This window comes from Ipomoea nil, unplaced genomic scaffold, assembly GCF_001879475.1.
Source record: "Ipomoea nil cultivar Tokyo-kokei standard unplaced genomic scaffold, Asagao_1.1 scaffold1407, whole genome shotgun sequence".
Lineage (NCBI taxonomy): Eukaryota > Viridiplantae > Streptophyta > Magnoliopsida > Solanales > Convolvulaceae > Ipomoea > Ipomoea nil.
Genome location: NW_017617835.1, coordinates 5,668,407 through 5,682,711, shown reverse-complemented (window position 1 = coordinate 5,682,711; position 14,305 = coordinate 5,668,407). Strand labels below are relative to the sequence as shown.

Here is a 14,305-nt window from a genome sequence, read left to right as displayed (position 1 = left end):
CCGAACCGTGGTCATTGCTACATATACACAATAATTTGTTGGAGAAGTAAAATAAATAAAATATTTACTTTAAGGGTAGAAATGTCAATTTAATATATCAGGGGAAAAAACCACCACTTTTAAAATAATTGAGGGGGCTAATATGCTTACATAAATAATTGAGGGGAAAAAAGTGCTATAAGTATATAACTTAGTGGGAAAAAGTGTCATTTTCCCTTTTTTTTTTTATTATCTATTAATCTTTTGAATTTAAATTGTTGGTTAAATTGGACAGTTATAGAATTGGTTATACTACATTACTACATAGTGTATAGTGAGGACTTTTATCGGCTAGAATGACAAGGATATATACATACATATATATATATATATATATATATATATATATATATATATATATATATATTTTACACGCAATGACAGAAGTAGATAGCAATTCTTAGCATAGCACTGTTCGTTTCCCAAGAAAAAGATTACAAAAAATGGAAGCTTTAGTATGCAGAAAGATCGGCGACCCAACAATCCGACCGAACTCGGACGATTCTCCACTCACCTATTCAACATCCCATCCGATCCCGGAACTCGTCTCGCCGAACTCAGTCCGAGTCCGGGTCAAAGCCACGAGCTTGAACTTCGCCAATTACCTGCAAGTCCAAGGGTTGTACCAAGAGAAGCCTCCGTTGCCGTTCATCCTTGGCTCCGATTACTCGGGAATCGTCGACGCCGTCGGCCCCAAAGTCACTAAATTCAGGGTCGGCGACCGTGTGTGCTCTTTTGCCGCGCTTGGTTCATTTGCCCAATTCATCGTCGCCGATGAATCCGATTTGTACGTTATTTCGTCAGTTTTGTTTTTGATTTTGAGTTCTTTTAACTGCGTATGCATTTCAATTGAAGATTTTGTTTAATTCTCTTGCTCGATACTGCAAGACACGCTCATATTGGATTGTGAACTCTATTTCTTAATCTTACAAATTCCTTTTGTGATTGGTTATGGAAAAAGCTGAAACTTTATTCAATTCTACTCCGTATTTGATTCTGTTAAGTATTCTGATTAAAGTTGGTTGAAGGTTTCGAGTGCCTGATGGTTGTGATCTAGTTGCGGCTGCTGCACTTCCTGTGGCATATGGAACATCACATGTAGCCCTAGCTTACAGGGCGCAGTTGCGTCAGAACCAGGTTCGACAGCATTTCTTATTCTTATGGAATTGACAAATGGCAATGGTGGTTTGTTGAGTAGAGTACTTAAAATGTGAGGCAATGAGTCTGTACAGGGAACGGTTCCTGAGCTATAGATTATAGACAAAAACACAAGATCGAGCCCGGCAACTAGAGTGTGGGAGTTGCTCCCAATGTGGTGGGCCCTTTTAGGCGTTAGGCACTGGTCCCCCAACCTAATGAGTTCAGTTCAGTGGTAGATTGTGGGCAAGGACACAAGATTGAGCCCGACAACTGTAGTGTGGGTCCCACACTATAGTTGTCGGGCTCAATCTTGTGAGAGTTATTCCTAATGTGGTGGGCCCTATTAGGCACTAGGCACTGGTCTCCTTCACTATCCTGTTGGGCTGGGGTGTGGGAGCTCTAGGGTGAGGGAACTTCGCCTTTTGAAGGCAAAATGTGAGACACTGCTCCTAAATGACAGGTTTTGCTGGTTCTTGGAGCAGCTGGAGGTGTTGGGGTTTCAGCAGTACAGATTGGAAAGGTTTGCGGAGCTACTGTTATTGCTGCTGCGAGGTACTTGTGTTCTTGATCATTAAAATGCTCAATCACTTAATAGTACCTGATTCATTCTCCTGTTGTTGGGTTGTTGCTATTTATCAGCTTCTTTAGGGGGAAACCTTTGTGGATCAATGGATCATGTGCAATGAAATGAGACATTGTATTAACCTTTTGAAAATGTAATGCTATTGAACTTACAGTAGTGTTGATTGGTGGATCTTAGGGGAGCTGAGAAGGTGGATTTTTTGAAGTCGATGGGTGCTGATCACGTAGTTGATGTGAGCAAGGATAACGTTATTGAGAATGTTAGGGCGTTTCTAAAGTCAAGAAAGCTCAGGGGGGTTGATGTCTTGTATGATCCAGTAGGGGGAAAGCTTTCGAAAGATAGCTTGAAACTGTTGAATTGGGGAGCACAGATTTTGGTTATTGGGTTTGCGAGTGGACAAGTGCCCGTCATCCCAGCAAATATTGCTCTCGTTAAGGTACTGTTTTTATGCATTTGCGCTTTTTCTGTATTTACATTCATCTTTGGTCTGTTTTGTGACTCGTAATCTACAGAACTGGACAATACACGGACTCTACTGGGGAAGCCATAAGATACACCGCCCAGCTGTGCTTGAAGATTCTCTCAACGAGCTATTATCTTGGTTGTCGAGGGGCTTGATTACCATAAACATCTCTCATACTTTCGGCCCATCAGAGGTAACAAGCTATGACCTTGTTTCTACGTTTCGTTTCATAGAACTAGTTCAGATAACCCCGATATTCACTGCACCTGATACACAACAATTCTTTGCTTCTGGCAGGCCAATCTCGCTTTCTCTGCCCTCAAAGATAGGAAGGCGATCGGGAAGGTGTTGCTTACTTTTGGCGATGGCAAGACCGTCGGGCAATCTAAGCTTTAGGTAAACATTCGAGATGAAACGCGGAACGTCTTACTTATGATGTTTTCATGGAAGCACAGATGTATCTGCAAATGTTTCACCATGTAGTCATGGAGCTCCTGCCAGCACTGCTCCAAGGACATCCTTGAAAATAATCAAGTTTTATAAGATAATAATAAATAATACGAAGTATATGTGTTATTACGAGAAAAACCCGCAGTAACTATGAGTTTTGCTTTCTTTCTTACTTTTATTTCAAAAAGTGAGGAGCATAATTGGAAAACATATAGCATTTACTTTAATTCCTTAAAAAGCGAGCAAACAACTAGTGTGACAACCAATTTGAAATGAAAAATACTATGTACTGATTCTCATTTTTCTCACGTGAAAAAAAGTAACTTATCAGAACCCGTCACATCATTTAACTTGCCAGTCTTGTGGAGAAAGTGGTCCTCAGTACAATTTTTTATTCCTAACTAGTCACCTTTCACCTGTCAATACAAGAAGGAAAGGGACTATGGGGAGCCACAATGTGAAAGAAAGAAATTTTGTAAGAATTAGGGCCTTAATCAACAAGAACTGCCATACACCACACATCAAAATGACAATGGTCCGCCTCAAATGGATAGTCGAGTGAGTGTAACATGATTCTCGTACTAGAAAGTTCCGAATTCGATTCTTGCCAACACCATCTTCTTGGTTAAACCCGTCACATATAATCTTCCCAGTGCGATTTACCTTTCCTGTGTGGTTTGCAGAACTCATTTCCGAGAGAGAATACTCCAAAGAAACTAATCACATAAACAAAATGAGACTGCCCTAAGGCCCTAAAGATAGAGGGGACCATAAAATGACAGATTGTTTACAATAATACAACATGCATCAGAGGCTCAGCAGCTCTGATACACTAACAAATTAGCCTATTTACACCCCAAAATGATGAGGGACCACCCTAGAAGTAGAAATAGTTGACATTTCACAGGACCCAAAAAAATTTAAATCAAAAAATATTCTGTAAACAACCTATAAAACACACCATATTATTGCAGGAAATTAAAAAGGTCCTTTTCTAAACAGGGTTTGAAGTAGCAGAGGTCCCCCCAATCCCTTCCAGCTCTCTATAATTGGCAAACAAAATGGCATCACCTCAGTCCCATGCAACCCTAAGTTTCGTAATCCGACAAGTCGAGTGACCTAATTGCGAATAAACTACGTAACAACTAGCAATCAACTCAGGCTACAACCACATGCAAAGGACACTGCTGAGGCAACTTTCTTTTCCAGATATAAAAAAAGTGAGCAAATGTTTCTATAGCAAATGGAAAAAGGGAAAAAGATTGGTACTTTCTTTGAGATTCGAGTTCAGGAGAGAAACCTGATCAGCAGACTTTAGATCTTCCCGGTAGATATTCTCGAGCATAGTTGCATTCCAGGAACTTGTTCTCCATAACCAAGCTTTCGCCTTTTCGACTGCTGTATAGTTAAAGCCTGTAAGAAACCTCGTACTAAGATCCAGAAGTATGCATTGAAGCATGTGCTCCATCTCAACTAAAAGCCTAAGCTGATAGTTAGATTGCACATTAATGGTTATATGCTCGGTGGGTTCCAAGCAACACGTTGACCGTAGCCATGACTTTTGGTCTGGCTCTGATACCAAATTGAAGCATGTGCTCCATCTCAAGTAAAAGCCTAAGCTGATAGTTGTATGCTCAACATGCTTCATATCAAGCAACTGTGAAGTAGTGCAAAAGAAACAAATGTCATAATCATAGTTCTTCCATTAACGAGCAGGGAAAAGCTCGGGTTGGGAAGCTTTGAAATGGCATTCATCATTCAAGGTAATCATAAGATCATAAGAAATGTCATGTAGGAAACGTTATTGTTTGGATGAAGGAGATGAGTATAAATGCGGGGAAGAGCAAAAATGGAGGTAATAGAAAAAGGGAGCTCCCTTCAGTCCAAGCAAAGAAAGAGCGGGATAGAAAACTATCTCCCGCATCATTCACTCGATCACAGTAGCACAAAGCGTAATCTTTTCTACTGAGTGATTGGATGAATGAGGTGGCAGCTAATTCAACCCCAATTCTCATCCATGAGTGGGCTGAAGGAAGCTCTCTCAGACCATTCCCCAATGCAATAAACTTCGAACCATTTTATGGCATAATATTAAGACATAAATTCACAAATTCTATCATTTCAAGTCGCCTTCTTAAGAGATGCAATGTAACACAAGAAAAATCAGAGCCCCTTCAATTCCATTTTCACCAGAAGTTAAAAGGCACAAAAACGAAAAGCACAAAAAATGCAGAAGCCAAGCCTATGATTAAAATAGCGGAGGGCTGATGGTTCCATTTCACGAAGCAAAGAAGAAATGATAACAATAACCTCGTCTAAAAGGTGAAAAAGCAAAGTGTGGGGGCAAATGGTATTACTTCTCTCCTCGTTCCTGCTTGAAATATACCTAAATGGAGCATTTCCACCAGTATCGTTTCATCTAAAAATAAGTCCTTTTTCTATGGTTTGTCAATACCTCTGCACATATCGTTACCCATCTGCAGAAACTTAAATGGATTTCATAAAAAAACTAAAATGGATTTCATAAAAAGAATTACCCGTTTACATATATCCCTATGGTTAGTTCAATCACACAAAGCCAAGAAACAAAAACTTCTCAGCCAATCCGATTAGTCCCAGAAAAGCATTACAAAACCGAAAACCAAAAAGTAATGATCAACATACTATGAACTCTCCATAATCAAATGAAAATCGCACCTCAAAAGAGCTACACAATACCAATAAATCCCTTGATCCTAACCAAAAGCCATAAATCATCACAGATACTGGGCCAAATTAACTCATTCACAAAACCTAATATGAACAGTAGGCCAACAAAACTCTCCCAGTATGATGAACATGCATTACCAAGACTATCTAATAAAGCAATTAACACTTTAACAGTCCCCAGCAAAATTAGACCACAAGAAAACCTTAAAAGGTACCATCTTTGGGCTGAAACTGCAAAAAAGAAAGGATAAGGTAATAGACAGAAGATATAAGAACATAAACTGCTAGAAAAATCTGAAACCCCATGGTATCTCAAGCAATTCTTGATATGCTTTAACTACCTCATTCACTTCAGGTGCTTATGAATGCCACTTCACTGCAATAAATAGAGACAGGAAAGGGTAAATCAGTCCACACGAGTAGCTCAGTTGGTTCATGAGTGACAGATTAAGGGTAAATCAAAAAGTAAAGAAAACATTTATTAAAAAAGGGGGAAAGAAAAAGAACAGTGAAGCAGTGAAAGGGCAGTGTTTGATTGGGAAAAAGGGCAAAAAATTTCTCCTTTTTTTCTTGCGGGAAATAAGGGAAGAGGATGTGTAGAAAAATGGGAGAGGGTATAAATACAAATGAAGATGATGGGTCGCTTTCGCCATGAGAATCAGAGATGAGAAAGCGACTTTTAATTTAATATCAATATCTCTTCAAATCTTCTTTCTTCACACATTCACACAGCTCCTTCTGTTACACCCACATATATGTATGCATATAGTTAGAGATACAAAGATACTGCAGGAAATTGCAAAATGGCAGGTGAAAGAGAGTGAAAAATCTTTTCTTTTTTTTTTTTTTTTTTTTTTTTTTAAATCTTGAAATCCCACAATGGAGTGAGCAATAGAAGGAGGGAGGGGGGTGGGTGATCTCATGCTTGGCCATTAAATGCTCCTGCATTCATGAGTGATGAGTTCTTGCATTTGGGCATTTTCAGTGAAGGGTGTACTATGTTGTCTATGTAGAAATTGTTGGATTATGTCATTAAATAATCAGTAAATTCAATCACAGATTTGACCAAGCACCAAATTATTAGCCATTTCATTTTTCAAAGATACGCGTCACAAAAATCATACGATAAGATAAGATAAGTAAGATCGTATAATATTAAATTTTAACTGATTAGTTGCATATAGTCTGAACTCTATAGTGTATGCTTGCATAATATCGAGTTTTGATATGTAATGGGTGGACTCTATATTTCCAGTAATTCTTAAGGGTCTTGTCTCGATCTAATGAGTGTAGTGAGAACTAAATTCATGTAATTTTTTCCTTTTAATTCTGGGTTGGAACTTGGAAGAGTAGAAAAAGACATGGTTATGAATGTTATCATCATCAAGTGGATTTATACCAACATGCAACGTGAGCACTGAAACTAGTTGATGTCTGTCACTCTGTCAGTGTCCCAACTTTTTCATACACAACCTTAGAGCCCAACATCCTTAACCCTAATCCTAAAAACAAAATAAAATGACAGCAATCCAACTACCCAAGATTGATAAGCCAAATTCTTACCAAGATTCCTCCTTTATGTACCCAACAATGTTTTTAGATACCCAGAAAGCGTGGGTTAAATGGGTAAAACATGATTAAGGTCATGAGTTCGATTCCTGCCAACATCTTTTCGGGTACAAAAACATCTTTTGAATGTGATTTGCAGACTCTTACACAACCACACGGGAGCTAAATAGAGTATAGAACGTGTGGGTGTCAGCATTTCCATTAAAAGCCTAGCACAATGTTAAAATGAGATATGGGTAAATTTGACTAAATGTAAGTGCTTGAAGGGACAGGTGAGTTGTCAAGGGACCAATGGAGAAGAACATGAGGAATCTTTCTCCATAAGAAGTTGTTTTCAGTGCCCCAATTCTCCTCTGGAAGCCATCCTCAGTCCTCAGATCAGATTGTGTGCTCAGTGTCAGATGCCACTGCCTCATCTCCCCTTCCCAGTTTCCACTACACTGTGTTTCATGGTCTACCTGCTTCTGCTTCCTGATCATCAAATCTTTGAGATATCCCACAAATGTTCCCTACTTGACAAATTTTACCCATAATAACGCTTATAAAAAGTGTTGATGATAATCTTATCGTATTATTGACAAAAGTTCTTACTTTAGACTCCGGGTTGGAATGAATCGATTTGCGTTTTAAAAGATGGGAATGGCCAAAACAAACCACTGCCCACCAAAGCACTAGCTTGTACCCCTTACCCTACCTAAATGCTTTCTTCTTTTTTTCTTGGGGAAATCTTTGCTAGCTCCTCCATTAACTGCAATTGTTGATTTTGAAATCATGATTTCTTGAATGAATATAGGCTGCATATTTGCAGATATATACATACAATCCACTAGTGGTGGTGTGTGTATATCTGTATATCTCATCTCACATCATTCTCTCATGTCAACTATTGGATGATGAGAGAAATCCACCTGCAACCATCACTGAGAGTGTGCATTAGGTAAATCTATTTCTGTGTAATGTCAGCGAACCACAAAATAAGGTAAACAAGAAGACCTCATGCAATGGACTCGACCGAGAAAGTGTTGACAAGAATCAAACTTCTGGTATAAGAATCATATTTTACTCACTCAGTCACTTTTTCGAGGTAACTATTGAATATTTTTAAAGTATAAGATGGTTGGAGTGGGATGAAATGTGGGCATAACATAATGATGTTAAGTTTGAAGAGTTGTAAGTCAACCAAAATGCTACTACAATGGTGCATCTTCTACCTCCCATCAATTTGCACCACATAGAGCACCCACCATTCTCAAACACCATGAAAGTCATTTTCTCTCAATGTATAACCATACTCTAGCAATGCACAAACATAGATCCAACTAGACAGGCAAAAAAATGGACCGAAAAGCAGTGGGGGAGTCGGCCATCTCCTCCACACACTCCCTACTAATGTGACACACGTCGATTAGTTCAGAAAAACACGTGATCATATAATACTTCATGAGAGTACACCAAGCAATTCTCGAAATAGACTCAAATGGAGAGATAAAAAAGGAACGATAAGCTGTTATAGGAGTCAACAAGAAAATGTATGTATAGTTGTATACATCTTAATTATGTATGTAGCAACATAACTGAACCTGTTAGTAGTATGAGAAGTCGTTTTTTTGGCTCATGTTTCAGTGCAGAAACACAGGCTTTGTGCATCTATACACAACATTAGACAATAATTTCACATTATCCAAAAATAAAAAATAGAAATCAGTAGATGTATTGCACTGAGATCTGAAGCTTCTTTTCCATTAGAGTCTTCCATGGCGGGGTGTATGGTTTACGAGGTAGCTTCCTTTGTCGAAATAGTAAGGGCAACCTAGTATCGAATCTGTTATAACCCCACGGGATTGACAAGGTTGGAGAGGTGGGGAGAGAAATTTTCTTTGTACAGGATATATATATTCAGAATAATTGGAAGAAAAGGCTCGTGGATCCATCTCCAAAGGATCGTAGATCAGCGGGTCTAACCAAGGCTCTGCACAGAGGGCACGTTCTTTCTCTTTCAAACCTGGAACATAGGTGATGCCACATTATCGTTAAATTTGGCATTTTGATTTCATATTTTTCATGTCATGAAGATATGAAATCGGGATTAAGTGTGACTTCAGTTCAGTTAAACGTATAACATAAGCAACTAAACAAACGAAAAGTCTTTAAATAAATAAACATTCACGAATCACGAGCAAATGCTAGTAAACAACTTGCAGAGATGCACGAAAAAACTAACCATTCTGACACACAATCTTCACAGAAGATGTGTTTACAGCTCAATAGAATGGGCGCATGCATCTTCTCCTGGCAAATAGCACACAGATCGCCAGCTGCATTTACCTGCAGTGGAGGGTAGAAAGTTAGTAGCGATTTGTTGTCCAAGAAAGCTATGAAAAAGACGCTAAAAAGTAAAAGCAGTATCCTCTTTCTCGTCAGAAGAATAGCATAACAACCATGATCTCGCCAGACCAACTCAGAGGAAAGTAGGCGTAACAAACAAACAACTGAAAACTACAAAGTACTTGCACCTCACCTAAGATAATGGCAGGTTAGAAGTTCTATAGTATTAGGTAGATGATAAAAAGGGCAATAAAGGAATACCAGCTAACCTAAGAACATGAATACAAGCCTGGATACTTACAAAATATAGTAGACTTACAGAATCCAAAATCCTCCTTGTTAGTAAACTAAAATCGCACTTTCAGTTCCCCAATTTTTGGAAAATAGTTGACTTACTCCCTCAAATCAATGAAAATGTTGATTTTGGATGTAAAATGGTTAAAATCCTAACTATTTTCAAGGTTATTTTTGCAAAATTGCAGCACTCTTCTCCCTAATACAACCAATTTTGCAGCTTGAAAAGCATAGAGTGAATAACTGGAGAAGAATACTACTAATTAGAAAGTAACCTTGAAAAGTCGGGGGTTTTGTATATTTAGCAGTCAAAAGTTTTCATTTTTGTCACCTTAGCGACTAATTCCGCCACAAAGCTGCAACTTAGGGATCAAAGGTGGTGACACAAATATTTGAAGGACTCGGACCACTATTTGCCCACAATTGGGGGACCACAAGTGCCATTTTCCTCGTTTTTTCAATAAGTTTGAATGGAAGTAAACTATGCCACCGAGAAATCAAGATTGTCGGGATGCACCATTAGCCCACAACTAAGTAGTAAGATTATAATCCAGACCTATGATTCTATGCACCACTGAATCAAACTTCGATTGACCCGAGATGATTGTTTGTGGGTTTTTCAGTACAAATACAGTTTCTTGACATATACTTGAGCATAGCCAAGGAACCTCCAAACAATACTTCTTTCAAGATAATTTTTAGCAAAACCCAAATAGGTCGGGCCACTGCATTTTATTTATTTTTTAATTCCTCTTAGAATATAGAACAATTTATAGTTCAAGCGAATCAGCACAATACTTGTTCAGTTGTAGCATAAGACCCATAGTGGAGTTCTTTCCTCGATAGTGCCTTCAGAGCAGTCAAGCAGGACTGGACCTGAACAGCAACAAATGAGATAAGGAAGAGACTAATAGAAAGCCCAAAGGGCCATAGAGAAAAAATTGCATTCAAGACTTCATCTTGCAGGGTTGAGCGTACCAAAAAAAAAAAAAAAACCGTGAGAGTAAAGCATACCTTCTCAACTATTGTAGTGAGCTTGAATGTTAAGTACAACCCTGTTGTCAGTGATGAAAAAAGGCTTCCATAATCTTTATTCAGAAAGAATCTATACCAGACTGGAGTGGGCAACAATGCACGGTATAGCAAAAGGGTATACTCAACCAGAGTTAATATTTGACCCTGATAAACCCATTAAAGTCAGAGTTACGAAAGTACGAGGTTTGAAGAGACAACATCGTAAATAACAACCTTTCCGTATGCTAACATTATTAGTTCTATACCTGTCTCCGGAAATTATGACCCCTTCCATTCTTGTAATGCATTAGCAGCACCAGCTTCAAAGCCATTGCTGCCTGTCTCACCATAGTGTCTGAAAGCAATAAAATTCCAAACTTTGAAATACAAAAACATTGTTCAGGATAGAGAGACACATCCAAAAGAAAGACGAAAGAGTTGAGGCATACAAAAATAAGGTCAATGGCCATACCATTTACCAGGATGATGAACACTGCATGCCAGAAGGGCGGGATAGCTTTTGGAGGAACCATGAATAACGGAAAGAAAAGATCATCCTTCCGATACCACCAGTAGATTACAATAACATGAAGAATGAAGGCCAGAAAATAACCAAAAAGGACAGACATCTTTCTCTCTCCCTGCATAAAGGTAGGATTTTGTTTATTCTTCTGTAGCATGGATCTATGTTTTTTTAAATGGAATACACCTGCACCTTTAGAGCTGTTTGCTTCCGAAGAATGTCATTTGACTTGAACATGAAAGCAGTGATCCAAATTGTAACAAAAAAACCTGTAACCCCGTATTAAAAACCAAAAGGTGGGATTAAATACAGCAACACATGCACACACAAGAAACGATGGAGGGAAAGGGGGCGGAGGTTAAACGTCCATATTCACAAATCTCCTAGCATTTAAAGCATCCTTTTTTTTTGGGTGAGCACTGTTCTTGCCAGTGGTTTAGTGCAAAGTAAAAATTACACTTATAAGCAGACCAAGCATCAATAATCCAATATTCCCTCAACACAAACATAAGAAAAAATCCCACTGTCTATCACTCCTGCGTAATTTGCAAAACAAGATCAAAATAGCTCCTTTTTTATATACCAAGATTGAGATAATACTGCTTCATCGAACTTTTCCACAATTATCAATCTGATCATAGCTCATTACTGGTGATCAAACACTTCCACATAAACTTAAAAATACTTGCAAAAGTGCAGCAATACCCCACAACCAAGTAAATTTATGGATAAAACTAACTCCATATCATCAGTTCATATTGTAATTTGTAACAAGAACAGTGTAATCAGAAGTTGGACACAATCATGAGGAATTGAAGCTAAATTTGAGAATACCTTGCAAATGCTGGCGTATAAAAACCACCAAGAGGAGCAATGAAAATGGAAGAACTTGCTCAATCCACCTAGCAATCTGCTGTATATCATATCTCTGGTAGGAAGAATCACTACTAGTCCCACTGCCACTTTCCCCGGCGCCGGAATCCACCATCATTCTAGCTGCCTCCTCACCGCCCACACCCCTCTCCTCCACCCCAGCCTCACCTCCACGCGCCGCCGCCGCCTCGTCATCCTCAATCCCCACCCGATCCTGCTCAGCTGTTCCAATTATCCTAATCGTAACCTCCCCACTCCCACGAGTCCCTGCATCCGAGTTCCCGGGCTCAGTAGCATCCGGTAGCAGAGCCATGCTCTCAGAGCTGTCGGGCTGAACCCGGAGAATCCCAGAGTACTCTAACAAGGTGGAAACCGGGAACCGGAAGAACCGAAGTGGAGGCCACACAGGAATACTGCTCGGAGACGAAGGCGAAGAAGACGACGACACTGAATCCGACCCAGACCCATTCGTTGTTTCCATTGAAGAAACCCAAAAACCGCTCAAACAAGCTTAAAGATTGGATTTTTTAGCAAAAAAATTTGGAATTTCTTGGAGACGAAGGATGTTTTACAGAGAAACGTTCAAACAAGAAGAATGAATAATAGTCAGAAGACTAAGATAAGAAAAAAATTGTTCCTAAACAATGACTAAAATATCAAAAGTACTGTAGACTATATATACAAATTTCTTTTGTATTCTGTCTATTCATTCACATAATTTGAGTAAGAAAAAGTTTCAATCTTTCAGCTTAAGTAAAAGCTCATCTGAAAATTCAACAAAGGAGCATTTAATGCCCACTTTTTCCTCTCCCTACAATAATTTCTTTTAAGTTTGAAATTCTATAATATTGCAAACTACTCCGTATATAATTACATTAATATTGTATTAAAATTTAAAATGGTTTATTATTTATAAAGAATATAAAACGCTTTTTTTTTTATTTATAGTATTTGATATTCTTACTATTTAAGTATAATTAAAAAATATATTTCGTCTCAACTAAAAACATAATTTAGTAGTTAGATTTATGTTTATATATTACATACTAACACACCCCTCACTTATTACTTTTTATGGGTTCCTATGACCTTGTGCATGCCTCAACTAAAAAGGTAAGCTAGTAGTTTGGATAGAAATTTTTAAATAATAATAATAATGGACTAATAATTTGCTTGAAGTTATGGAACGCGCTTTTAGTATATGAGGATTTTTGTCAAAAAAATGTATTTATCACTTCACCGGATTTGACGTACACGGCCTGCCACCGAAACGAGACGAGAAGCGGCACCACGTTGTATGACGACGATGCAACTTTTGCCGATTTGTATGATCTTTTAGGTTAGTTTTTGTTTATTCACAAGGCTTAAATGCTGCATTTTCACTTCGCAACGACAGCATCCGTTTCCGAACTTTATCTTAAATTTAATGTGAATTATGTCGTTGTTACAAATATCATTTCAAAATTAAATTTAAACTACTTCCTTTCAAGGATTTCTTTATAAAATCGTGGCTCCAAATATTCAACAAAATGTTGAATATGGTCAAATCCATCAAATTTTAACAGATTTGCTATTAACCAAACAAGGCAAATGTTTACAATATACGGAGTATAAGATATAAAACTAAATCTCGAGTAAGTCTTGCTACATGAAGATTAGACAACTGATTTCTCGATCGGACCAAAACATCATATGAGATTGTGAGCTGAATGATTGATACAATAAATCAAATGGAATATTACTCCAATTTGCATGATGGTTTCTTCATCATGTTCAAATTATTTTTAGACTAAAACCTTGATCAAACTATAATACATCATAATCTAAAAAACATTAGAAGTATTTAGAGCAATATCTTAACTTGAAAGAATAATGTTATAGAAGCCAAAAAAAAAAAAATCAAGTATATAATGATTTTGTAAATTATGCTACTTCCTTACGCAATGAAGAGAAGACAACATGGCTGCCTTAATAATCATTATTAACAAACATGATTTTTTTAAAAAAAATAAATCACTAAATTGGCTAATAATTAGCAATAATTGTTCATAATTTTTTTTCTCCAAGTCTAAGTGACAACCTAACTAGTAGCCTACAACATCCCATCATTTCATTCATGCTTGATTCAACGCCTAGATAGAGAAACACGTGTTATGTTCTAATACTAAATTAAAGAATGTATCCTGTCTCGACTAAAAGCTAAATTGATAATTGAACTACACATTTATTAATACCATATACTGAAGCTGATATGTGAATGTGGCAAAAGCTAAACATGGTCCACTCATGTTTTCCATAAATAATAGTATTGATTCATCTATAA

General features: G+C 37.8%; 2 protein-coding genes and 1 long non-coding RNA gene across 4 annotated transcripts; 1 reads left to right on the top strand and 2 right to left on the bottom strand.

Annotated features, from left to right (window-relative positions):
• Positions 1 to 399: 399 nt before the first annotated feature.
• Positions 400 to 2,804, top strand: LOC109186442 (quinone oxidoreductase-like protein 2 homolog). Its single transcript, XM_019336425.1, has 7 exons — positions 400 to 826; positions 1,068 to 1,176; positions 1,640 to 1,731; positions 1,940 to 2,198; positions 2,275 to 2,418; positions 2,523 to 2,621; positions 2,693 to 2,804. Exons 1-6 carry the CDS (start codon positions 483 to 485, stop codon positions 2,619 to 2,621), a joined length of 1,047 nt encoding a protein of 348 aa, XP_019191970.1. The 5' UTR covers positions 400 to 482; the 3' UTR covers positions 2,693 to 2,804.
• Positions 2,781 to 4,062, bottom strand: LOC109186446. Of its 2 annotated transcripts, none has more exons than XR_002055138.1 (2): positions 3,976 to 4,062; positions 2,781 to 3,343 (listed from the first exon to the last, which is right to left on the bottom strand). It is a non-coding gene; the product is annotated as an uncharacterized LOC109186446 (long non-coding RNA). The 2 variants fall into 2 exon arrangements; XR_002055137.1 differs by having other exon boundaries at positions 2,781 to 3,391; positions 3,976 to 4,042.
• A 4,373-nt stretch (positions 4,063 to 8,435) lies between these two features.
• LOC109186441 (RING finger and transmembrane domain-containing protein 2-like) lies at positions 8,436 to 12,636 on the bottom strand. The gene is made up of 8 exons (XM_019336424.1): positions 11,944 to 12,636; positions 11,302 to 11,378; positions 11,059 to 11,227; positions 10,853 to 10,941; positions 10,587 to 10,751; positions 10,371 to 10,448; positions 9,175 to 9,278; positions 8,436 to 8,955 (listed from the first exon to the last, which is right to left on the bottom strand). Exons 1-8 carry the CDS (start codon positions 12,461 to 12,463, stop codon positions 8,850 to 8,852), a joined length of 1,308 nt encoding a protein of 435 aa, XP_019191969.1. The 5' UTR covers positions 12,464 to 12,636; the 3' UTR covers positions 8,436 to 8,849.
• Positions 12,637 to 14,305: the final 1,669 nt, after the last annotated feature.